The sequence below is a fragment of the Bufo bufo genome, chromosome 4 (genome assembly GCF_905171765.1).
Source record: "Bufo bufo chromosome 4, aBufBuf1.1, whole genome shotgun sequence".
NCBI classification, from domain to species: Eukaryota; Metazoa; Chordata; class Amphibia; order Anura; family Bufonidae; genus Bufo; species Bufo bufo.
In genome coordinates this window covers 118,632,101-118,659,715 of record NC_053392.1, presented here as the reverse complement: position 1 = coordinate 118,659,715, position 27,615 = coordinate 118,632,101, and the positions used below count along the sequence as shown (strand labels likewise).

General features: G+C 44.0%; 1 protein-coding gene across 2 annotated transcripts; it reads right to left on the bottom strand.

Moving 5' to 3' along the window:
- Positions 1–1,076: 1,076 nt before the first annotated feature.
- PIGX (phosphatidylinositol glycan anchor biosynthesis class X) lies at positions 1,077–27,437 on the bottom strand. 2 transcript variants are annotated; one of them, XM_040427759.1, is made up of 7 exons: positions 27,389–27,437; positions 24,993–25,068; positions 23,230–23,290; positions 5,210–5,351; positions 3,415–3,625; positions 2,379–2,479; positions 1,077–1,629 (listed from the first exon to the last, which is right to left on the bottom strand). In XM_040427759.1, exons 2-7 carry the CDS (start codon positions 25,060–25,062, stop codon positions 1,486–1,488), a joined length of 729 nt encoding a protein of 242 aa, XP_040283693.1. In that variant the 5' UTR covers positions 25,063–25,068; positions 27,389–27,437; the 3' UTR covers positions 1,077–1,485. The 2 variants fall into 2 exon arrangements, with proteins under 2 accessions (XP_040283693.1, XP_040283692.1); XM_040427758.1 differs by having other exon boundaries at positions 1,080–1,629; positions 23,230–23,293.
- Positions 27,438–27,615: the final 178 nt, after the last annotated feature.

Sequence of the window (27,615 nt, the reverse complement as noted above, 5' to 3'; positions counted from 1 at the left end):
TCCATTCATGTTCAGAGAACAGGAGATTCCCTCTGTGATGTCCTCATGGGATATGGACAGGGATTTTCTTCATAACAGCAGTGACATATCCCCAAGCAGAACATGACTTGGGAAAGTTGGCAGATCTGAGACTGGAAGTCCAGTGAAGAGAGTCCAGGAGCCACAGAGTGGAGGGGAGCAGGTGAGTATGCTTTTAAAAAAAAAAATATATATATATATATTCTCAACAGGTACTGCGGGCTTGGGACAGAGTTAAAAACAAAACATGGACAACACCTATAGCACGTAAACGATACGGATTGTATCAGGATCTGTTCAGGGAAAAAACTGATGGTTGTGCATACAAGTTCAGTCATCGATTGTGTTCAGTGGTTCAGTTTTTTTCACGCCAGTGCTATCAGTTTTGATGCGTTTTTCAGATACTTGGGAAAAAAAATTAAATTAAAAATAACAACCATCAGTGAAAAAACGCTTTTCATCTGGATGCAATGCGTTTTTCACCGAAGCCCCATTCCCTTCTATGGGACCAGGGCTGCGTGAAAAACGCAGAATATAGAACATGCTGCGACTTTCACGTAAAGCAGAACTGATGCGTGACAAACACCACTCATGTACACAGACTAATAGAAATGAATGGATTCAGTAGGGGTGCAGTGCATTCATTTCCCACATTGCACCCATATGGAAAACTTGCTCGTGTGAAGGGACCAAAGGGAGACAAAACAACTATGATTTTATTTTTACATTAATGGTCCTTTCATGCTATCATTTTTTAAAAATGCTATTTTTTTGGTAGTGTTTAATTTGAGACCAAAACCGCCGCAGCCAGATGTTACCTGTTGGTCGATAAAAAATTAAAAAATGCCCTCTGTGTAGTGGCATTTAAAAGAGGACCTGTCACCACAAAAGTGCAAGCTGCAGGCAGCATGTTATAGAGCGGGAGGAGCTGAGCTGAATATTTCCCCACAAAACTATACAACAATATTCTTCGCTCCTCCTGCTCTAGAACATGCTGTCTGCAGATTACACTGAATTTTGTGGTGACTGGCCCTCTTTAAAAGACACTTTCCTGCCATTTTCCGTCTCTGGGCATATATTTTTAAAATCACCGCACCCTCTAGACTTCTCTATGGGGAAAAAAAAGTCTGGAAAAAAAAGCTAGTAAAATGTGACTCAAAAACACCACAAAAAAAACAAACAAAAAAAACACTGGTAACAAAACAGCATGAATTTTATAGCATTTTTACAAACCAATTCCCCCCCCCCCCCACTCCAAAAAAACCCCCACTAAAAAACAGTGTGACAGCACCCATAGGATAGGGGTTCATACGGTTTCACTGCATAACATACGATAAAAACAAGTACAATGAACAAACTAATACAGTGACAGACTGGTACAGAGGCAGAAGGGACCTTGCCCTCGAGGGCTTACAATCTACAAGAGAAGTGGGTATTCTATTCCAGCTGGGAATACAGTGTCACATACTAGCTGTAAACCGTTCTGTGCTTGTACACTGATGTCAGTATCAGTCCAGTGCAAAACAGGGTGACTGCTACCGTAATAATACACACTGCTGGTCCATGCTGGGTCATGCCCACTGGCACCTGGAGCGAGAGTTTCTCTTTAACCTGTATAGGGCAAAAGGTATCATTAGTCTCAGGAACACCACTTATCAAAAACCCACTCTAGAAGTGAGACACATACAAGCCTGGGTGTAGCTATTCTAACTGAATCCAAATGGCAATTAAAAAAGTGTAATTTGTGTTCTTTGTCTTATCTGAAAGAATCTCCACCCAAAAAGTTTATACTTTATTTATCTGCAAATAAATTAGCATTTTACTGGTTTGTAGTGGTGGGAAATGGAGTTTTGTGGGTATACATAATTTATATCTCTGATTTCAGTTGTACACGGGGCAGGTGTCATCAGTGATTGACAGCATTCTCTGTGTAAGTGTGTATACAGAGATAGCTGTCAGTCACTGATAGCTGTACACAGGGGTAAACTTAAGTTCAGAAAACGCAGAGATATAAATGTATAAATTAATTTTACTGAATATTTTCCCACAGAACTAATCATCAATGTGGTCAGCTCCTCCTGCTCTATCTGCATTAGATTCTCAGGGATACCAGCAGGAAATTTGTAGAATCTTCATATGTGTTTTTCTAACATCAGGAATGTTCCAATATCAATGATTTAGATGATGTATTAGGAACCTGTTATTTGGGCATGCACTATACTTTTCAGACTTCTACTTCACTCACTGCTGCCATCATTGTCCCAGTGAAGTATTTTCCTTGTTTTTTTGTTTCTGATCATCTCATGAATACCAGAGATAATTTTAAATGATACATGGGACACAGAAAGATGAGCACACACCTGAGTGTAAGGCATATCGATCCACTGGCATTTTATTTCATCAGTAGGTCCACAGGGAGCTTCAACTAAAGGGTAATCCAAGCAGCCTCTCAAAAGATCGTCTATTCATGCAAGTAAAAAAATATAAATAATAATAATAATAATAATAATAAATATATATAATATATACACACACATACACACATTAAATGGGAAAACAAAAGTTGAGAACATTGTTACGAGTGATTTCCATAGAACCTGTCTTGTTACATGATCCAGATCATCGCCTCACAAAAACACGTATGTAACAATAGTAACTAATGTGTAAAAACAGACCTTTTAGTTCCCATTCAGACTTGAAACAAAGGCTGCATGCTAAACAGAAGCTGATGTTCAAGGGGAGATATATGCATGTATGGAGCATACATGACTGTATACAGTCTCCCAGCTGACCTAATGGAGGACCCCAGCGTCCATGATGTAAACATACCTACCTGTCACCCTCAGCATCCATGGCCTGCATGATGGTGTCAATCGTTTCCACTGGCTGCTCATGGGCACCGTCTATTCTGGGCAGGCGCTGATGCAAGCAGATAGAATCCCCTGCATCTCCACATGCGCCAGATGCGGCCATCTGTCGTGCAGAGTCTGCTCAGACTAGATGATGGTACATGGGAGCACCCAGAGGACACCAAGCACAACTAAGTCCCACCTCTCAGTAGATCTCTCCATGATTGACCAGAGCACTAAGTGAATGGCTCAATCCTGTAGTCAGGTTGTGTCAGGAGCTTGCAGAACGTCTTACAGGCTAAGAAATCATCATCTAGGAAACGGGGTACAAACTGCATGCAGCCAGACCATCAAATGTGGGTTTCCCAAACCAGGGAACATTTATGAAGCCAACTTAAAAGAGAAACTGTCCTTATTGCCCATAGCCACCAATCACAGCACAGCTTTCATTTCTTATGAAAAATGAAAGCTGCGCCGATTACCTGCTGTGGGCAACAAAGAGCTTTCCTCTAGGGACAGTTTCCATAAATCTGAGCAGTGACTTTACCTCTGCTGCAGTGGACGAGCAGTTGCGGCTTGTGTAGAACAATGGACACTTCACTGACTTGTGCTGATGGGCGGTGGTATCTAGCATGGATTGGCACTGAGGAGATGAAGCAATCATCACATGTCTCGTCTGGTCTTGTATACACCAGTGCATTTGATTCTGTGGACAGATACTCCGGAGCTTCCAAATCCACTGAATTTAGCAAAAGGACCTTAATAAAAAGACAGTATTTTGCAATACATATATATTAATTATCAACACTTAAAGGGGTTTTCCAAGCTCCTGCTATGAATGTCCTGTGCTCAGGATAGATCAGTGGGGGTCCCTCACCCAGCACCTCCGCTACTCAGCTGTTTCCAGTAGCTGCCACTCCAGAGATGCGGAAAGCACAGCTGCTTTCATAGTGTAGTGGCCATGCTGGCTTACTGCAACTCAGCTGCCATTCACTGAAAGGTAACTCGGCACACAACACTTTGAATGGAGCTACCATTCATAGTGGTAGTTCTGGCACCAGTGAAGGGGGTTCCGGATGTCAGAAGCCCAGACCCAGCCTGAGGACACGTCATCAATATTGGGAACCAAGAAAACTCCTAACGGTCGCATAACAATTGTAAAAACCCTCCCAAATGTTTTATTGTAGATTTTTTAATGTGTCGGCAATAAATCTGGTTGGCGTACAACTCAGGTGACACAACTGCATTTTTAACCCCTTAGTGACACAATAAATTTTAGCCTTAAAGGGGTTGTCTGTGTTCAAAGCTGAACCCGGGCATAACCCCTTCTTCACCCATTCAGCCCGTATGAGTGCAGCATCTGAGCATTTCAGCAAGGGCTGTTTTGTTTACATTTGTACACTGCTAGGCGGGGGCTTCCGCCTAGCAGTAATCCCGCTGACATCACTAAGACTAATGGGCGGTCTATAGTTTTACAGGCTAGGGCAGTGCTAAAGACCATCCATTAGTGTCTGAGAGGTCAACAGGCTCACTGCTAGGCGGAAGTCTTCCCTATCCATAAGATGAGACAGGGATCAGCAACCTTTGGCACTCCAGCTGCTGTGAAACTACGACTCCCAACAAGCACACTTACTCTGCTGTTCTTAGAACTTCTATAGAAGTGAAAGGATTCTTGGAGTTGTGATTTCAGAAGAACTGAAGTGCCGAAAGTTGCTGATCCCTGGGATAGGGAACAACTATTAAATTGGTGGGGCCCCTACCCATTACGAAAGCAGGGACCCCATACTCCATGGGGCCCTCCAAAATGAATGAATCAGCAAGTCAGGCATGCATACTGCTGCGCCACTCATCTCTATCGGAGTTCCGAAAATGGCCAAGCACTGTACTTGGCTGTCTCTGAATCTCCCATACAGATGAATGGAGCAGTACCGTGCATGCCTAACCTGCTGATTCATTCATTTTAGGGGACCCTGTTCTCATGATTGGTAGGGATCTTACTACTGGGGATCTTTAAAGGAGGCTTCTGGGCTCCCAATATTGATTACCTGTCCTCAGGCTAGGTCTGGTTTCCTGACAACTGGCACCCTTGGAATACCCCTTTAACAGCATGTCTATTATTAAAAGGAGTTTCTCAGAAAAGACATGGGGCATTTTGTATGGATATTAACGGAGTCTAACCAATGTGACTACAACAACTGATAGAACAAAGTCGCATCTGTTGATACCGATGTTAATAAATAAATTAAAAAAATAGTAAAAAAATAAAATTAAAAAAACTAGCAGCACACATTACTTTTTAACTCTTGGAACACCCCTGTCAGTCAGTGACAACAAGATCTTACCTCGGTTAGATTGTGCTGCCTCAGCGAGGACAGCTGATAGGGATCCAGAAAGAGTCCAGATGGGATAGTCTCCCGAAGCAATATGCTGCAGCCATCCATCTGCTCTGCAGGACTGTGAATCTTCACTCTGGTTACCAGGTCCCTAGAGACATATATTTTTGTTGGTTTTATGTCAACTGTATTTTCAGCTAAGATGTAACTTGAAGTTCCTGTAACAGGGCCCCTACAACATTACATGTAGGGTATAATACGGATACTGGTATACCCTTATGTTGCAGAGGAAATGTTGGGTAACATCACGAGCAGATTCCCAGGTATGACTGCAACTCCTGCACTTCATATAATTACACCCCTGAATGCAGCAAAATCACAGGACAAGAGCAGTAATCAAAGTGATGTCACACATGATAATAACTGCAGCCATGTGACGGTACAGGGTTAATAAACAGTGATGTCACAGTTAGGGATGAGCAAATTTCATAGTTTGACATTCGCATGCGGGTTCGTGTTGTGGTATTTAGGGAATTGCTTTACCACGGACCATAACGCAATTCCATGACGGAGTGCCTTTAGAGGCATTCCGTTATTCATTCCGTCATAACAGAAGTCTATGGGCTGCATAACGGATCCGTCCGGTTTACATTATGCTGGAGTCCTCTCCTACATAACAGAAACCGGACAGATCCGTTATGCACGCCATAGACTTCTATTATGATGGAATGAATAACGTAATGCCTCTAAAGGCATTCCGTTATGCATTCCGTCATGGAATTGCGTTATGGTCCGTGGTAACAGAATCCATAACGCAATTCAGTAAATACCACCACACGTACCCGCACTTCAAACTATGAAATTCGCTCATGCCTAGTCACCGTACAAAATAATTAACACAGTGATGTCACAGGACAAAATAATTAACCCTTAGGATACCAGCGCCGGACATGTACGGTGCTGGAAACTGGGACAGAAATCCCGGCGCTCTGATCGGCCAGGCGCAGCAGCTGCAGGGATCCGGCAGTCACTGATAACCGGACCCCTGCTGTATCAGCGATCAAAAAGACGTATTTAGCGCAAAATGGTAGCAATCGAACGGTCATCTCATCCTGCAAAAAATGAGCCCCTACCTAAAATAAAAATCGCACAAAAAAAAAAAAAAATTGCTCTCAGAAAATGGCAACACAAAAACAAGATTTTATTCTGTTCAACAATGCTTTCACTTAAAAATAAAAATTAGACATATTAGGTATCGTCACGTCCGTAACACCTGCTCTTTAACAATATCACATTATATGCACCCTCAGGTGAATGCTGTATAAAAAAAAAAAAAAAAAAAAAAAGGAATTTTTTTTTCACCTTGTCTCACAAAAAGTTTAATACCAAACGATCAAAAATCTTATGTACTCCAAAATGGTACCAATCAAGCAGTCACCTCATCCCGCAGAAAATGAGTACACACATAAGACAATCACTTAAAAAATATAAACCAATGGCACCCGTAAACCAATCCATCAAAATCTGCACTGCAAAAGCCATATGGCGGTCCTTCCATTCTGAGTCCTGCCATGAGCCCCCACAGCAGTTCACCACCATATGGGGTGTTGCCGTATTCAGGAGAAAATGGTTAAATTATGGGGTGCTTTTTCTCCTGTTACCCCTTGTGAAAATGATTTTTTTTTTGGCTAAAGCAACACTTTATTGTAAGAAGGAACGAAACTTTTCATTTTCACAGCCAAGTGTTTCCAACTTCCGTAAAATGCTTATGGGGTCAAAGTGGTCAGTACTGGTTTGGAAACCAGTAGTTTCCAAAATGGGGTCACTTTTTGAGGGTTTCCACTATAGGGGTACGTCAGGGTCTTTTCGAATACAGAATGGTGCCTAAAAACCATTTTAGCAAAATCTGCCTCCAAAATCCATATGGCACTCCTTTCCTTCTGACCACTGCCATGTGCCCATAGAGCACTTTACCGCCACATATAGGGTATTTCTGTAAACTGTAGAATCAGAGTAATGTATATTGAGATCAATAATATGGTTCCACGCCCTACAATACCCTACAATACCATAAGCAGAGGTAAACGTGCATTCACAGCATCAATCCAAATATGTATATATGTACCAGTTTGAACTTTGCCGTCACTTTTCTGCGCGTACCGATCCTCTTTTGTATGCTGCTACTTGTATATTAGAGTGGGATGTAATTTGTTAAAAAAGAGCTTGCCCCGGCCTGTGGCACCGCTCGATGTTAGACTCGCTAGCTCGCGCTCAAATCCGAGCGCTATGTGACTTCACTGAACTAGGTTACGGGTATCTAGGAGTAAAAAAAAAAAAAAAAGCCCCAACGCGTTTTGGATAATCGTTACCCTTAGTCAGGGATGTAGACTGTTTCTCCTAGTATTCCTTATATAGAATTCTCCTCCACACCCATTTTTAACCCTTGGTTTTCTCTCATACTTTTCTCCTTCATTCAAATAATTCATTCTCTGAGTTTAACCCTATTGGTGCTCATGTATTCATATAAAAAAATCCAACGTGTCTCCACTTTAGAATTTTTTTTTATTAAATCTCCTCCTTTATCTCTTCACTATTTCTATTCCACTAAATTGAATTCCCTCACTTAAACTCTCATGTTTCTCCTTATAATGTCGGGATAAGGGGTGGCCATCGTATTTTCTGTGACTATTGTAAATATGTTCCCCCACTCTCTTATTTAGTGTTGAATCTATTTTTATTGAATAGAAAAAGAACACAACAATCATACATAGCAACCAAGACATTGTATGAAAAGTATATCTCCAATTCCATTTCCAAGACCATGTAAAACATAAAATAAAGTGCACAGATGGATTCAGAGACCACCATATTTCTCTGGGACGCAACCATGAAGACCAGAGAAAACAAATGCCATCAAATAAATGCTAAAGGAGAGGTTCAGCAATATTAGATACATACAGTACGATATGAAGAACCTTGACTACTGAAAGGGAAGGCAAAAGGAACTTAGGACACAATCCTGAGATACTCAGTGATGGCGTTTTGAACAAAGGGCTACTAATATGTAACTCTTAAGTGAAACAGATTAAATCGTTAACCTAGGAGAGACAGGGGGACAGACAAGAACAAAACACGACGAAACAAAAGACAGGGGAGGGAGGGGGGGTGGAAAGTAGGGGGGGCGGGGGGGAAGGGGAAAGGACAAGACATCATATCACGTATCCCAGGTAGTCACCTGAGACCAACCAGGTTTGAAAACGAGAGGAGCTCCTAAATTGATTCCAAGGTTCCCAGGTTAGTGCAAATGTTTGGACTTGGTTACAGGCCTCAGCTTCCATTTCTTCCATCCTGAATAAGGCATCCAGGGCACGTATCCACGTAATTCTCTGCAAACTGTCTGAGGATCTCCACTGGCGTGGTATGATCTGTCTCATAGAAAGGACAAATGTTTTAAGTACTCCCTTTTTGACATGTTTGATCCTACCCGGGAATATAGAGAGCAGGGCAATCAAAGGGGAGGGAGATATAGTAGACCGGTAAAGTGCATTATACAGAGAAAAAACATCTTGCCACAAAGGGGCGACCCCAGGGCAGTCCCACCAGATATGTAGCATGGAACCAACCTCTGAATGGCACCGCCAACAGGTGTTGGGGACCGATGGATAAAAATGATGCAACTTAACCGGCGTCCTATACCAACGAGTAAGGATCTTATAGTTCAACTCCTGTAAACGACAGGACCTGGATGATTTATGCGTAAATAAGAGGGAACGATTCCATTGCTCAGAGGACAGGGAGAACGTCAGTTCACTCTCCCAACCAGAGGCAAACCCAACACCTCTCATCTGTTCAACGAGTGATAGGTCCCCATCTCCACCGGCACCCAGCAAGCCATATATCAAAGAAATACCATGATCTGGGCCTGTGTTGGCAACACAGAGCTTTTCAAAATTTGTCAGAGGGGCAGACAGCTGCGATCCGGGAGCCAGAGAGCCCAAGAAGCTACGAAGTTGAAAGTAGTGGAACCAGCGGCTCGGGGAGTTTTGGAATATGTGTGATAGATCCACGAGAGGTAGGAGCCCTGAGCTGTTAAAGATGTCCCTAATTAGGATCCGGGGCGGGGGAATTGTGCGGAAGAAGGGGAGATTCTTGATCTGTGAGGGGAGGCCAGGATGAGCCACAATATGCGTCAAAGGACCCGGTGCGGAGATTAACTTGATTTTGGAGGCAAATCTACTCCATAGTTTGATCAGGATCTGAAGTAGGGGAGAACAAAGAGTATGTAGAAGGCTATTTAGTGTTGCTATAGGGAGCCAAAATATCCCAGGTACCATATGGGGCTCGAGGGTGTGTTCTATGTCTACCCAAAGTTTCAGAGATCGTTTGTGTATAAGGTCTAGAACACAATTAGAAATGGAAGCTCTAAAATATGCCTGGAAGTCAGGAAGGCCAGCTCCCCCCACACTCTTCGCTCTGGATAAAACTCTGTAACTCACCCTGGCCTTATTGCCATTCCAGATAAACCTAGAAGCTAATGACCGCAATTGGGCAAAAAAACTATTTGGTATAATACACGGGGCAGTCTGGAACAGGTAGAGGAATTTGGGTAAGATATCCATCTTTAGGGCATTTATTCTACCAAACCAAGAAATCTGCAGGGGGGACCACTTCTGGAGAGAAGCCTCTACCTTCCTAAATAAGGGTTTGTAGTTCATTTGAAAGAGGAGATTGGGGTTTGCTGGGAGGTTAATGCCTAAGTGGCGAATCGAGTCCGAGGCTACTTTAAACGAGAAGCTTTCTTTAACATGAGAAATTTCCCTGCGTGGTAACGAAATATTCAAGATTTCAGATTTCTGGATATTAACTTTGAAGTTACTAAGCCTCCCAAATCTCTCAAATTCCCGCAGGACCGAAGGAAGGCCTATTCTGGGGTCCGAGAGATAGAGAAGCAAATCATCGGCAAAAAGGGAAAGTTTATGCTCCTTAGTTCCAACTCTCACCCCCTTTATATCTTGATTATTGCGCAGCGCATTAGCTAAGGATTCCATGGTCAGAATATATAGGAAGGGGGATAAGGGGCAACCCTGGCGTGTACCATTCTTGATAGCAAAAGGTGTGGATAAAAGGCCATTAGCCCTTACCTGAGCTGAGGGAGAAGAGTAGAGAGCCATAATACGTTTAATCATTTTAGAACCGAGTCCTAAATGCTCCAGGGTTAAGGTTAAGAAGCCCCAATTGACCCTGTCAAAGGCCTTCTCTGCATCCACTGAAAGTAAACACAGAGGAGACCTAGTATTCCTAGCTCTAGCTATGATGCCCAAGGTCTTCAAGGTACTATCTCGAGCTTCCCTGCCCGGGACAAAGCCCACCTGTTCCTGATGGATATACTTCGGGATGAGGGGGTGTAATCGTAAGGCTAGTAATTTAGCGTACACCTTTAGGTCCACGTTTAAAAGAGAAATAGGCCTATAATTGGAGCAATAAGAGGGATCTTTATCAGGTTTAGGTATAACCGTTATATGGGCCTGTAAAGTTTGGGGAGGGAAGGGGGTTCCCACTGCTATGGAATTAAAAGATTCGAGTAATAAGGGGGATAGCTCATCTATAAGAAGCTTATAAAAGCGTGGGGTAAGGCCATCTGGGCCTGGGCTTTTCCCATTTTTGAGATCTCTTATAACTCCCGCAATTTCTGGGGATGAAAAGTCATCTTCCAGCGCCAAAGAATCTACGCTAGGAATCTTTTCAGGGCCGAATTGGTCTAGATAATCTTTAGTATCCTGTGTAAAGGAAGCAGACGCTGAGTCCCTCCCTGTGTTCAAGTCATAAAGAGAGCTATAATAGGTGCGGAATTCTGATGAGATTTCGGATGGAGCATAAACAATTCCCTTGTCGGATGTGTTAAGTGAGGATATCTGGGTCTGGGGTAACCTAGGATGTAGAGCTCTGGCAAGCCACTTCCCACTTTTATCGCCATATTCAAAAAATCCAAATTTTACCTTATCACGCAAACATAGTGATCTTTGGTCTAGAATTTGAATTACTTGTTGGCGGAGCAGCGAGATATCAGCTTTCAACTGATCAGAGGGGGTCAATTTATTTGAGGTCTCTTTCCCGTCGAGTTGTGAAAGTAGGGAGGAGAGTTTAGCGGACTTCTCCTTTTTGAGTCTAGCGCCATGAGATATGAAAATCCCCCTGAGCACACACTTAAGGGCTTCCCATTTAATCGGCGGGGGAGAGGGGTCTGTTTGGTGGTTAACTGTAAACTCAGAGATGGCCTTCCTAATGTCTGACATGCACACCAGGTCGTTAAGAAGATTGTCATTCAATCTCCACGTGAAGGGACGGGAAGGCGTCTGCTGAAATCTCAGTAGGCCATACACTGGAGTGTGGTCAGACCAAAGGAAGCCATCCATTGAGCTAAGTGGATCCTCCTCAAGCAAAGATTGTGAAATAAATAAATGGTCTAGTCTGGCATAGCTATTGTGGGCTAAAGAATGAAAACTGAAATCTCTGACTCCCGGATGCAGCACCCTCCAGAGATCTACAAGGCGGAGAGAGGACAGGATTTCCCTAAAGGAACGCTGGGATGTCGGAGAGATAGCTGACCTACCAGACGAAGAATCCAGATCCGGGTCCATCACCATATTCAGATCACCGCCCAGGATGATAGAGGATCCATCTGCAAAGCGAGCCAGTTTCCTGAGAATCTTGGAGCCATATGGAATCTGCCCCTGGTTGGGAAAATAGACATTAGCAACCGTGTATACACGTGGACCATCAGACAGCTTGAGGAATACATAGCGCCCCCTACTATCAATATCTGTAGCCAAAATCGTAGGCCGAAAAGATTTATGGAATGCAATAGATACACCTCCTGCTTTTTTGACGGGGTTGGGACTATGGAACCAAGTCGTGTAATACCCACGGTCACACCTGGGAACCGAGGCAAGCTTAAAGTGGGTCTCCTGGAACATAATAAGCATGACCCGCTTCCGGTGAAAGCGATATAGAATCTGGCTACGTTTTTCTGGTTTATTTAGGCCCCTGGCATTATACGTACAAAAAGAGAGAGGGGACATCTTACCGACCTCTGAGAGGAAACTGGATTAAGTGGGGGAGGGAACACGAGGATCCAAACAAAAGGAAAGAGACAAGGACTAACAAGCAACACGCAGATAAAACAACAAAGAAAAAGAAAAGAAAAAAAACAAAACAAAAGAAAAACCTCCTATAAGAGAGAGCCAAAAACTATGGCTCCGAGGTAGACTAGTAAGTGACTATAGTCACGTTCGACACCAGGTGTCGATACCCCTAACGAGGGGAGGAGAGGTCAAGGGCAAGGCAGCAGCCCCACTGACCCCCGGCATATAAAAAGGAATATCAAAGATATATAACATATAGCATAAAACATTAGAACATGAATACTATACACTGAACCAGCGCATTGGGATAATATGTGAAGTCCCACGAAAGCCAATTAGGCTCAAACAGGTGGTCTGGAATGGCGTCTGGGATGCCTCTGCGGTTTCGGGATCGCCTCTTGCCATTCTTCACGATCACTAACGGGCGGCACCATGAGGGGTCTGGGCCAGTCAGGCAGCTCCACCGCGGGGAGATCTAGTGTAGCCAGAAATCTGGGGAGGTCTTCAAGAGATTTGAACGTAGCAGACTTCCCGTTTCTCTTGGCCGAGAGCTGGAAGGGATACCCCCATCTATACAGGATCTCATTGTCCCTGAGTGTGGATAGAAGCGGTTTCAAGGCCTTCCTAAGTTGTAAGGTGCGGCGTGCTAGGTCCGGGAGGATCTGGATGGTATTCGGGCCCGATTCAGGGCCAGCCGCAGCTCGAGCAGCTTTGAGGATGGACTCCTTCTCCTTGTAAAAGTGAATACGGCAAATAATGTCCCTGGGACGTTTCAGGTCCGTTGATTTTGGGCCCAGCGCCCGATGGATCCGATCTATCTCAATGATCCTGTCCGGATTAATTTCCAAAAGTGAGGCAAAATGGCGTTGCGCCCAGGATGGCAGATCTTCTACAGATTCAGGGACCCCCCTTATTCGGAGGTTGTTTCTCCTATTGCGGTTTTCAATATCGTCCATGTGGGTTAGAATGTCCTGCATTTGAGCAGCGTGCTCATTAATGACTGCACGGTGACAATCCAGAGTATTAAAGATCTGCTCCTGTTTGTTCTCCACCTCCTCTACCCTCTGCCCCACATGCCTGATATCCTGATGCAAGGCCGCAATATCTTGCTTGTGGGAAGCTTCCATCCTGCTGAGCAAAGCATCTACCTCAGCAGTAGTGGGAAGGGATTTTAAATGGAGCTTCCAGTCCCAGTCATCCTCATGGGAGAGGGCAGTGGGCGATCTACTGGAGGCAGCCGACAAGGCAGGGGAGCTGTGGTGGGAGAGCTGTGGGCCTGAATAGGCCTCTGAACCCCTGGAGGCTGGCGATGAAGGGACGGACCCCAAGGTAGGACTCACCGCTGCTGCCACTGCTGCATATGAAACCGGAGGTCCTCCGGTGCTATGTTCCCCCTGGTTCCTGGAGGTGAGGGCCGCAGTTTTCCCTCTAGTCAGAGGAGTAGAGGCGCTCGTTTCCCGCGCCTGCTCCGCCATCTTGGAGGTTGTGGCGCCGGATCTCAGGCTTTCAGGCTGGCTGGACGGGCACAGGAACTTTGTGATGTCCCCCGATTCTCGTGATGCGGGTGCCGGGGTGTTAGCTGTGCCCCTCTTGCGACCCATGAAAAATCTGTGGGCTTCTGGATGCTATATGGGGCTGTAAATGCCGGCGGTGCTCAGGAGCTCAGGCAGTGTGCTGCTCACTCCGCCATTGGCAAGCTCCGCCCCCCACTCTCTTATTTAAGTACCTTTTTGTATGTCATTGCTCCTGGTCAAGACAATCTCCTGAACTCCAAACTTAATGTCAGAATGGGAAAGAAAGGTGATTTAAGCACTTTTGAGCGTGGCATGGTTGTTGGTGCCAGACGGGCCGGTCTGAGTATTTCACAATCTGCTCAGTTACTGGGATTTTCACGCACAACCATTTCTAGGGTTTACAAAGAATGGTGTGAAAAGGGAAAAACATCCAGTATGTGGCAGTCCTATGGGCAAAAATGCCTTGTGGATGCTAGAGGTCAGAGGAGAATGGGCCGACTGATTCAAGCTGATAGAAGAGCATCGTTGACTGAAATAACCACTCGTTACAACCAAGGTATGCAGCAAAGCATTTGTGAAGCCACAACACGCACAACCTTGAGGCGGATGGGCTACAACAGCAGAAGACCCCACCGGGTACCACTCATCTCCACTACAAATAGGAAAAAGAGGCTACAATTTGCACGAGCTCACAAAAATTGGACTGCTGAAGACTGGAAAAATGTTGCCTGGTCTGATGAGTCTCGATTTCTGTTGAGACATTCAAATGGTAGAGTCCAAATTTGGCGTAAACAGAATGAGAACATGTATCCATCATGCCTTGTTACCACTGTGCAGGCTGGTGGTGGTGTGTAATGGTGTGGAGGATGTTTTCTGGGCACACTTTAGGCCTCTAGTGCCAATTGGGCATCGTTTAAATGCCACAGGCTACCTAAGCATTGTTTATGACCATGTCCATCCCTTCATGACCACCATGTACCCATCCTCTGATGGCTACTTCCAGCAGGATAATGCACCATGTCACAAAGCTCGAATCATTTCAAATTGGTTTCTTGAACATGACAATGAGTTCACTGTACTAAAATGGCCCCCCACAGTCACCAGATCTCAACCCAATAGAGCATCTTTGGGATGTGGTGGAACGGGAGCTTCGTGCCCTGGATGTGCATCCCTCAAATCTCCATCAACTGCAAGATGCTATCCTATCAATATGGGCCAACATTTCTAAAGAATGCTATCAGCACCTTGTGGAATCAATGCCACGTAGAATTAAGGCAGCTCTGAAGGCAAAAGGGGGTCCAACACCATATTAGTATGGTGTTCCTAATAATTCTTTAGGTGAGTGTATATACACTGCTCAAAAAAATAAAGGGAACACTTAAACAACACAATGTAACTCCAAGTCAATCACACTTCTGTGAAATCAAACTGTCCACTTAGGAAGCAACACTGAGTGACAATCAATTTCACATGCTGTTGTGCAAATGGGATAGACAACAGGTGGAAATTATAGGCAATTAGCAAGACACCCCCAATAAAGGAGTGGTTCTGCAGGTGGTAACCACAGACCACGTCTCAGTTCCTATGCTTCCTGGCTGATGTTTTGGTCACACTTGAATGCTGGCGGTGCTTTCACTCTAGTGGTAGCAGGAGACGGAGTCTACAACCCACACAAGTGGCTCAGGTAGTGCAGCTTATCCAGGATGGCACATCAATGCGAGCTGTGGCAAGAAGGTTTGCCGTGTCTGTCAGCGTAGTGTCCAGAGCATGGAGGCACTACCAGGAGACCGGCCAGTACATCAGGAGACGTGGAGGAGGCCGTAGGAGGGCAACAACCCAGCAGCAGGACCGCTACCTCCGCCTTTGTGCAAGAAGGAACAGGAGGAGCACTGCCAGAGCCCTGCAAAATGACCTCCAGCAGGCCACAAATGTGCATGTGTCTGCTCAAACGGTCAGAAACAGACTCCATGAGGGTGATATGAGGGCCCGACGTCCACAGGTGGGGGTTGTGCTTACAGCCCAACACCGTGCAGGACATTTGGCATTTGCCAGAGAACACCAAGATTGGCAAATTCGCCACTGGCGCCCTGTGCTCTTCACAGATGAAAGCAGGTTCACACTGAGCACATGTGACAGACGTGACAGAGTCTGGAGACGCCGTGGAGAACGTTCTGCTGCCTGCAACATACTCCAGCATGACCGGTTTGGCATTGGGTCAGTAATGGTGTGGGGTGGCATTTCTTTGGAGGGCTGCACAGCCCTCCATGTGCTCGCCAGAGGTAGCCTGACTGCCATTAGGTACCGAGATGAGATCCTCAGACCCCTTGTGAGACCATATGCTGGTGCGGTTGGCCCTGGGTTCCTCCTAATGCAAGACAATGCTAGACCTCATGTGGCTGGAGTGTGTCAGCAGTTCCTGCAAGACAAAGGCATTGATGCTATGGACTGGCCCGCCCGTTCCCCAGACCTGAATCCAATTGAGCACATCTGGGACATCATGTCTCGCTCTATCCACCAACGTCACGTTGCACCACAGACTGTCCAGGAGTTGGCAGATGCTTTAGTCCAGGTCTGGGAGGAGATCCCTCAGGAGACCGTCCGCCACCTCATCAGGAGCATGCACAGGCGTTGTAGGGAGGTCATACAGGCACGTGGAGGCCACACACACTACTGAGCCTCATTTTGACTTGTTTTAAGGACATTACATCAAAGTTGGATCAGCCTGTAGTGTGTTTTTCCACTTTAATTTTGAGTGTGACTCCAAATCCAGACCTCCATGGGTTAAATAATTGGATTTCCATTTTTGAATTTTTGTGTGATTTTGTTGTCAGCACATTCAACTATGTAAAGAACAAAGTATTTCAGAAGAATATTAAATTCATTCAGATCTAGGATGTGTTATTTATGTGTTCCCTTTATTTTTTTGAGCAGTGTATATATCTTATTACATGGACAAGTTAATGAGTAAAGAACACCTCGACTATTACATGCACAAATGAGCCATCCGTGTTTTTTACTTTACTGTATTTCTTCCAGATTTTTTTGTAATTTTTAACCTTTTGCACACCCTACATGTTCCACATGGAAAAAAAACTTTTAATGGTGGCTTTATTTTTAGATTATTAAGCTGTATATTTATGCATTTATTTGTTGGTGCCACCATATTCCCCACATCTCTAGCCTTCCTATATTTAAGTTTGGGAAACTTGGGGCTATAATCACCTACTATTTTTCAAAATGTCCCAATGTTTTTTAATGATGTTTTTAAACATCTTAGTCTGACAGTTATATTGTGTAATAATAGACGGTATTTCAAACTGTTCCCCATCATTCTTCTCGCCATTTTAATTCTCACATCTTTTGTTCTTAATTAATTCCTGTCTTTCTAATTCAGCTATTATTGTTTTCTGTTCTATTAACCTATTTCTACTGTAACCTTTTGATTCAAATGTATGTTGTAGTTCCTCTGCTTCTTTCTCATAATCCTCCTTTTTGTACAGTTTATTTTTATTCGCATGAATTGGCTCCTAGGTATATTTTCCTGCCACTGGGGAAGATGAAAACTATCTTGTGAAATAAAATTATTCACATCTGTGGGTTTGTTATATGTCCTTGTACATATTTTATCCTTCTCTATATAAATAGTTAAGTCTAAGAAATCTCCCTTGTACTAAACATCAGTGTAAATTCCAAATAAACTTTATTTTTATTTAATTCTTTAAAAAAATTGCACAAAATCTTATCCCCCCCCCCCCCCAAATAAAAACCGCATCGTCTATAAAACATTACCAGAGGACGAGATTCGCCTGAAGCTCGCCATTGGGGTGGATCACTTTATGTTCCCAACGGCCCACATATAAATTTACGAACCCCGGTGCGAATCTCGTCCCCATTGCAGTACCCCACTGCTGAAGGTAAAAAAAAAATATACACTCCCCTATGAAATCAATTTGATCTCTAGGTAGTTCTCCCTGTTTTTCTAAAAAAATAAAATAAAATTACAGCTTTACATCCCTTATTTTCTATTATAGTATAAAGAGATTTTACATCAAGTGTACCGATAATATAATGCGATCTCCATTCTATTTCATTTAATATCTGTAGAATGTGCTTCGTGTCTTTCAAATAGGTCGGTAACATCTGGGCACAAGGCTGTAAGTGGAAATCCACATACCTTGATAAATTGCTGGTTAGACATTCAATGCCTAATACAATCGGTCTACCAGGCGGTTTCATTTTACTTTTATGGATTTTGGGATTATGGTAGAAGGCCGCAGTCCTCGGGTGTCCGATTTCTACAAATTCCCCCTCCTTTTTATTTAATATACCTTGCTTTTTTGCTTCTTTGTATTAATCCATTAAATTCTTTTTTATAGGTTTCCGTTGGATCTTTCTTCAATATTCTATGTGTTTTTTGGTCCCCCAATAAGTTGTATACCACCTTACAATAATTTTCTTTATCCATAATTACGATGCCACCACCTTTGTCCACAGGACGTATAATGATGTTATTATTCTCTTGCATCGCCGTCACAGCGTCCCTCTCCACTTTTGATATATTGCTCATATATTGTAGTTTTTTGGATTTTTGGAGATCTTTTACCTTCCGTATATCCTTTACTACTAGGTTCATAAATGTATTAAAAAATACAGTACTCCTGTATCGGGTGATATCTAGACTTAACTTTCAAGTCAGTTTGTAGTCATTATTAATCTCCTTCTTAATATCATTATCACCTAATTTTTTTCTTTTATTTTTTTCTTCATGAAATATTTCTTTAATGCTAATCTCCTCATGAACTTTGATACCTATGAATGCCTCAAATTTATAAAAAAAAAAAAAAAAAATGTGACAAACCTTTCTCTTATATTTTTAGTTCTCCTTCCTTGAGTGTATATTTACTCAAATTATAAACCTTTTGTCCCGATTGTTTTATTGGTTCATTTGATGAAGTTGAGTTTCCCTCCCCTACTTCCCCTTTTGTATTTCCTTTCCTTCTGGCCTGAAAAAATTCCTGAAAAAACTACCTAGAGATCAAATCGATTTAATAGGGGAGTGTATATTGTTTATTTTAAAGAAAAAAGATTTTATTTTTTGAGGATACTTTTTACCTTCAGCAGTGGGGTACTGCGATGGGGACGAGATTCGCTAATTTATATGAAGGACGGTGGGAACATGAAGTGATCCACCCCAATGGCGAGCTGCGGGCGAATCTCGTCCTCTTAACATTTTATAGACAATGTGGTTTTTATTTGGGGGGGGGGGGGGGGTGAAGTAGAATTGGTGCAATTTTTTTTAAGAATTAAATAGAAATGAATTTTATTTGGAATTTACATCGATGTTTAGTACAAGGGAGATTAATTTTTTAGACCTAACTATTCATATAGAGAAGGATAAAATATGTACAAGGAAATAAACCCACAGATGTGAATAGTTTTATTTCACGAGATAGTTGTCATCTTCCCCAGTGGCAGGAAAATATACCTAGGATGCATGAATAAAAAGCAAAACTGTACAAAAAGGGAGGATTATGAGAGAAGCAGAGGAACTACAATATAAATTTGAATCAAAAGGTTACAGTAAAGATAAGTTAATAGAACAGAAAACAATAATAGAAAATAGGACGGCCACCCCTTATCCAGACATTATCAGGAGAAACATGAGGGTTTAAGTTAGGGAACTTAATTTAGTGGAATAGAAATAGTGAGGAGAGATTAAAGAAGAGGAAATTTTATTTAAAAAAAAAATGTCTAAAGTGGAGACACGTTGGATTTTTTTTATATGAATACATTAGCACCAATAGGGTTAAATTATTTGCATTTGAATGAAGGAGAAAAGTATGAGAGAAAACCAAGGGTTAAAAATTAGAGGGGAGGAGAACCCTATATAAGGAATACTAGGAGAAACAGTCTATATTCCTGACGAAGGATAACTATTATCCAAAACGCGTTGGAGCTTTTTTTGACACTCCTAGATACCCGTTACCTAGTTCAGTGACGTCACATAGCACTCGGATTTGAGCGCGAGCTAACGGGTCGAACATCAAGCAGTGCCACCGGCCGGGGCAAGCTCATTTTTTAACAAATTACATAGGGCTCCCTATCCCACTCTAATATACAAGTACCAGCATACAAAAGAGGATCGGTACGCACAGAAAAGTTCAAACAGGTACATATATACATATTTGGATTAATGCTGTGAATGCACGTTTACCTCTGCTTGTGGTATTGTAGGAAGTGTGGGGGTAATGTCGCGCGGAACCATATTATTGATATTAGTTTTCCTGCATTTTGCAGCAGTGGCGGTACGGCAGTGTCAGTGATAGGTTATAGAGGATAAAAGCGCCAGTGTAATAGTTCTTAAGTATAATGTATATTGAGGTTTATTTTGCTGTTAATCAATTTTTTTCTTTCAACACAGCAAGGGTTAACATAAAAATAAATAAAAAATCTACCAAAAAAGTGAAATTTTACCTCCATTTTTCTTTAATTCTTCTGGAACTCCTCAAGGGTTAACAAAGTTTGTAACATCAGTTTTGAATAATTTGAGGGGTCTAGTTTCTTAAATGGGGTCATTTATGGGTGGTTTCCATTACGCAAGCCCCTTAAAATCACTTTATAACTGAACTGGTGCTGAAAAAATGGTTTTGGAAATTTTGGATAATTTGAAAAAAAGCTTGTAAAATTCTAAGACTTCTAACGTCCTAAAAAAATAAAATGACATTTACAAAATGACGCCAACATAAAGCAGACATATGGGGAATGTTGACCGATAACCATTTCATGAGGTATTATTATCTGTCTTAAAAGTAGAGAAATAAAAATTTTGAAAATTGTAAATATTTCTAAAAATGTTTTGTACATTTCGGATTATTTTATAAATAAAGGTGAAATATATTGACTCAAATTTACCACTGTCATGAAGTACAATGTGTCACAAGAAAACAGACTCAGAATGGCCTGGATAAGTCAAAGCATTCCAAAGCTATTACCACATAAAGTGAAATGTCAGATTTGCAAAAATCGGTACTGAGAGGGTTAACACAGTGATGTCACAGTGCAGGGATAAGGCGCGCAGTGATGTCACAGTGCAGGGATAAGGCGCGCAGTGATGTCACAGTGCAGGGATAAGGCGCGCAGTGATGTCACAGTGCAGGGATAAGGCGCGCAGTGATGTCACAGTGCAGGGATAAGGCGCGCAGTGATGTCACAGTGCAGGGATAAGGCGCGCAGTGATGTCACAGTGCAGGGATAAGGCGCGCAGTGATGTCACAGTGCAGGGATAAGGCGCGCAGTGATGTCACAGTGCAGGGATAAGGCGCGCAGTGATGTCACAGTGCAGGGATAAGGCGCGCAGTGATGTCACAGTGCAGGGATAAGGCGCGCAGTGATGTCACAGTGCAGGGATAAGGCGCGCAGTGATGTCACAGTGCAGGGATAAGGCGCGCAGTGATGTCACAGTGCAGGGATAAGGCGCGCAGTGATGTCACAGTGCAGGGATAAGGCGCGCAGTGATGTCACAGTGCAGGGATAAGGCGCGCAGTGATGTCACAGTGCAGGGATAAGGCGCGCAGTGATGTCACAGTGCAGGGATAAGGCGCGCAGTGATGTCACAGTGCAGGGATAAGGCGCGCAGTGATGTCACAGTGCAGGGATAAGGCGCGCAGTGATGTCACAGTGCAGGGATAAGGCGCGCAGTGATGTCACAGTGCAGGGATAAGGCGCGCAGTGATGTCACAGTGCAGGGATAAGGCGCGCAGTGATGTCACAGTGCAGGGATAAGGCGCGCAGTGATGTCACAGTGCAGGGATAAGGCGCGCAGTGATGTCACAGTGCAGGGATAAGGCGCGCAGTGATGTCACAGTGCAGGGATAAGGCGCGCAGTGATGTCACAGTGCAGGGATAAGGCGCGCAGTGATGTCACAGTGCAGGGATAAGGCGCGCAGTGATGTCACAGTGCAGGGATAAGGCGCGCAGTGATGTCACAGTGCAGGGATAAGGCGCGCAGTGATGTCACAGTGCAGGGATAAGGCGCGCAGTGATGTCACAGTGCAGGGATAAGGCGCGCAGTGATGTCACAGTGCAGGGATAAGGCGCGCAGTGATGTCACAGTGCAGGGATAAGGCGCGCAGTGATGTCACAGTGCAGGGATAAGGCGCGCAGTGATGTCACAGTGCAGGGATAAGGCGCGCAGTGATGTCACAGTGCAGGGATAAGGCGCGCAGTGATGTCACAGTGCAGGGATAAGGCGCGCAGTGATGTCACAGTGCAGGGATAAGGCGCGCAGTGATGTCACAGTGCAGGGATAAGGCGCGCAGTGATGTCACAGTGCAGGGATAAGGCGCGCAGTGATGTCACAGTGCAGGGATAAGGCGCGCAGTGATGTCACAGTGCAGGGATAAGGCGCGCAGTGATGTCACAGTGCAGGGATAAGGCGCGCAGTGATGTCACAGTGCAGGGATAAGGCGCGCAGTGATGTCACAGTGCAGGGATAAGGCGCGCAGTGATGTCACAGTGCAGGGATAAGGCGCGCAGTGATGTCACAGTGCAGGGATAAGGCGCGCAGTGATGTCACAGTGCAGGGATAAGGCGCGCAGTGATGTCACAGTGCAGGGATAAGGCGCGCAGTGATGTCACAGTGCAGGGATAAGGCGCGCAGTGATGTCACAGTGCAGGGATAAGGCGCGCAGTGATGTCACAGTGCAGGGATAAGGCGCGCAGTGATGTCACAGTGCAGGGATAAGGCGCGCAGTGATGTCACAGTGCAGGGATAAGGCGCGCAGTGATGTCACAGTGCAGGGATAAGGCGCGCATTGATGTCACAGTGCAGGGATAAGGCGCGCAGTGATGTGTCAGTGCAGGGATAAGAAACACAGTGATGTCACAGTGCAGGGATAAGACACGCAGTGATGTCATACCACAGGGGTAATGATCAAACTGAAGTAAAGGAATAACAGTCCCATTTTCCTCTTGCAAATGTCAATCAGGTGTTATACGTCAATAGGGTCTGCCTCTAAACAGTCCGACCCTGTCTGCAGTAGTTGGGCAGCATCAGACTGAGTAGTGGAACACCCCTTTGTCAAATGACATTGTAATGCCCAGCTGTCACTATAGTCACACTTCTAGGAGGAATAACAAGGGAATGGCTCCAGCAGTGTTCTTTGATGGAAAATGCAGAATTTACTGGTTTTAATTTGTCATTTCGTGAGTTTACGGCTCCACCTGACTATAAATGGTAGTACTGTATACTGCCCCAAATTAAACAAAAGGTTTTAGAAGAAAAAAGAAAAAGTCTCTCTACAGTTATATGAGAAGAGGAAACAAGGCTTGGCAGAAACTTTCACCCCTTTGATTTCATTCGATTCATTTGTACCTGTGGAATCCATTCTTCAGGATCTCTCTCCTTACACTCAGTGTTTGGCAGAAAGATTCTGCAGCTGAAATGAAAGATAGGAGCCCATTAGAAGAAACAGGAGAATTTTGTAGCAATCAATAACAATTCTAGCTTATCCACACAACCGTGTGCGATTTTAGGTCTGCAAAAAACAAATGTGAATAAAGATCTGTGGACGCTACTGTGGGCGTTTTATTTCTCACTCCCATCAACACAAAGGGCTATTATCTGCAAAAACAGACACAAATAGGACGTGTAGTGTAGTGAGCTTCTCGTATCAACACACAGATCCATTAATAGCTCCAATGACTTGTATGGGTCCCTGTGCTGCCCCTTAGCACAATGAAGAAAAATACAGGTATGTGGACATGTCCTAAGGGTACCTGCACACGCGGATTACGTGCGTTTTTTCCGGCCAGATTCCCATGCGGAAAGACCGCAGCATAGTGTATGAGATGAGACCAATCTCATGTACACTTTGTTTCTTCCATGCGGAAGGACCTGCTGTGAGCATTTAGAAATCCGCAGCATGACAATTAAGAGTGCGTTTTTTGGTGCAAATTTCAACATTTTAAATGGAAGGGCGAGATCTGTGGCAAAACCGCATCCAAGTAACACTTGCGGATTTAGGTGCGTAAACGCACAGAAATCTGCATGGACGTTTGTGCAGATCTTATGCATGTTGACCTGCACCCACGTGCTGTCCGCATCAGTACGTCTGTTCCCCAGCCGCGCAAAAAAGATAGAACAGGTCTTATCCTTGTCCATTTTCTAGAAGAATTGCTACTAGAGAAGAATATGGTTCCTCACACACACACACACACACACACACTATGGCTGCCTTCACACCAGCATATTGAAATCCATCCGTATTCTGGCTCTGGATTATGCACGGATTCCCGATGATATACCATCAGTATTGCTTCAGGGTTCCATGCGTATTCTTTCCGCCCTGCATTTTCAGTGCACTCCCATAGACTGTAATGGGCGTATTTGGAAACAAATGCACACAAAACTTGGACATGCAGCGGAAATTATACGCCCAAGTGAATAGCGCTATTCATTAACATTAGCAGCGGATTCCGGTAAAAGTACGGGTTGCAAATACGTTCATGTGAGAGCGGCCTATGGCTGTATAATACATACCCCTAGGGATGTTTCCTTCCACAGGGACATTGTTGTGTGCGTAGGGCTTAAAAGGGTCTTTTGGAAGCACAATACTGATTATGTCCCAATTACTGATTAGTGGGGGTCCGGTTCTCAGCAACTCCACCCTGTTTGCAGTTGAGCTCTGCGGCCTTACCAAGAACAGTACCATACATTGTACGGTGGTTGTGCTCGGTACTGCAGCCCAGTTCCATTCACTTGATCATGTGACATCACAGGCTTAGGGCTCATGCACGCAATTTTATTTTCTGCGATCCTCAAAACATGGATACCGGCCGTGTGCATTCCGCATTTTGTCTGTCCTTAATGTGGACAATAATAGGACAAGTTCTTTTTTTGCGGAATGGACACGGAATGCACACAGTCATTTCCGTTTTTATTGGCCCAATTAAAGTGAATGGTTCCGCATACGGGCCGCAAAAAAAATAAAAACGTACATAGACAAAAATATGTTTGTGTGCATGAGCCCTTAGAAAAACGCAGCAGTTGGAGGTATAATAAAACATTTACTATAATTAGAATCACGCAATGTCGGACTTCGGCTTTGTAATGTCCAATTAGGATTTTGTTTTTACCTGTACTAATCATGGAACAGAAGAAAACCGTCAGTAATAAGAACGTCAAAGAATCTGCTGCTTTCGACATGTCAGTCTGTAATAAAAAAACCTTGTTAAATGATAAAACATATATAAAAAAAAAGTCACTGGACTGTTCCGATTTATACCAATTCACACACGTGCATTGTGGTACATTTACTACTGAGCACGTAACCGCAGTATAGTGTGTCCCACACGTCATGGATCTGCACAGACGCATCCGTTCAGATAATACAACCGCCTGCATCCATTTGTATTATCTTTAACATAACCAAGACGGATCCGTCTTGAATACCATTGAAAGTCAATGGAGGACAGATCCGTTTTCTATTGTGCCAGATTGTGTCAGAGAAAACGGATCCGTCCCCATTGACTTACATTGTGTGCCAGGACGGATCCGTTTGGCTCAGTTTTGTCAGACGGACACCAAAACGCTGCAAGACGGAGGCAAACTGATGCATTTTGAGCGGATCCTTTTCCATTCAAAATACATTAGGGCAAAACTGATCCGTTTTGGACCGCTTGTGAGAGCAATGAATGGATCTCACAAACGGAAAGCCAAAACGCCAGTGTGAAAGTAGCCTCCAGATTGTCACCACCATTTAACCATGGAAAAGTGATACAAGATGTACACAAGGCGCGACTAGAAAGCCATGGCAGCTTTTTAGGTACTCATGAAGCATTTTCATGTGTAATACATCTCGAGTAGAGATGAGCGAACTTGTGTTTTCAGGTTCGGGTTATCTAAGAATTCCGTTCTGGATTCCGCTATAACTTATGGTCCGTGGTGGGGGAATCCATAACGGAATTCTTACGTAACCCAAACCTTGTACGCTAAACTTGAAAACACAAGTTCGCTCAACACTAATTTTGAGTTATGATAACTTGCTTTGTTTATGGGAGATCTGTAGAATTTGATATTATACCACACAATTTACTGGGCTCTAAACACTGTTTTAGAAAATACATAACCAGCATGGCCAGCAGGTGGCAGTATCAATCATGAATGCTACATAATAGGTTAGAAATACTGTATTGTGGAGGGTCCACGTGTTGATGTAGAGTCCTGAGAAAGAGGGGTCCCCTCTGAACGGAGCTGTAGCTCTCATGTTGGCCCACCTCTTTATTCACTGCCCCTTTGTTTTTTAGGATTGCTGGGAGCCTCAGCTTTCAGACTTCGGTGATCTGGTATTTGTCACTTATCTTCTGAAGAGGGAATAAATATTTTTTTGTGGGATAAGCGGCATTCCAATCCCTTGCTAGGATACGGAATCACTATAACTGGTAGAGCTCCAACCTCCACGGGGGCCTTCCACGACAAAGTCAATTCCATTCATTTGAACGGGGAGATAAGTACATGGATTTCTGCAAGCCAGGTGAATGGAAGGGATTTTCAGTAGCAGAAATTTCTGCACCACAATCCATAGCGTGTGAAGGTAACCTAAGACCCCCCACGATCTTCAGAATGAAGGGGTCGCGCTGCCGATTCAGTGTTATTACTCGAGGACTGTATAACAGTAATATCTGGGAACATAAGTAAAGCCTAACATATTAGACCTAACATATTGTCTCATCTCAGACAATGGGGGGCATATCGCTAGGATACGCCCCCATTGTCTGATAGGTGCCCCGAAAGTTTTGGAGGATGCACTGCACATGCGCAGCCAACCTCCATTAATTTTCTACGGGGCCGCCAAATATTTCATTTGAGCCCATTGAAGTGAATGGAAGCAGAGGCCGGTCATGCGCGGTACGCTCCGATTCAGCGCGCTAGTTGGTGGCCGGACGGGAGTCCTCCAGCCACCACTTTGCGGGGCTCCATTTAGGAGAAAAGGGGCAGGTTCCAGCAGTGGGACCCGCACCTTTCAGATAATGGGGGCATATCCTAGTGATATGCCCCCATTGTCTGAGATGAGTCAACCCTTTTAAAAAAAATATATATAAAAATGCAGTGGCCACTCAGGGGATGTGGTCAGATAACACATTGGAACCAGAAAGGAAGAGGCTGAAGATAATGTATAAAGCTGTATGAATGTGATAAAAGGGGGAGAATTATCAAAACTGGTGTAAAGTAGAACTGGCTTAGTTACCCACAGCAACTAATCAAATTCCACCTTTCATTTTCCAAAGGCGCTATGAAAAATGACAGGTGAAATCTGATTGGTTGCTGTGGGCAACTAAACTAGATTTCCTTTGCACCATTTTTTATAAATCTCCCCCCCCCCTTCCCTTATATCACATTCATACAGCTTTATACATTATCTTCAGCCTCTTCCTTTCCGGTTCCGTTTACGTCTCTATAACCTGTCTCCCCCCCATTAGCTGACAGTCTCAATGTCTCATAGCTCCTACTGTACGCAGTATCCATCACCTACCAACGGCTTCCGCGCATCCTGCAGTCACTTCCGCGTTCCACAGGGGTCCTCCAAAGGACCCTTTATAGACGCACAATAAAGTGCCTGCTCTAAATAAACATGGACTATCTCCCAATATTGCCTTGTACTGCAGTCCAGATGCAAGGCGAATTATTTTATAGCAATAAGGACTCGTCATAGTTCTTGTTCAGGGTCGTTCGGCTTTGTCACTAACGGCAGGCAGCTGG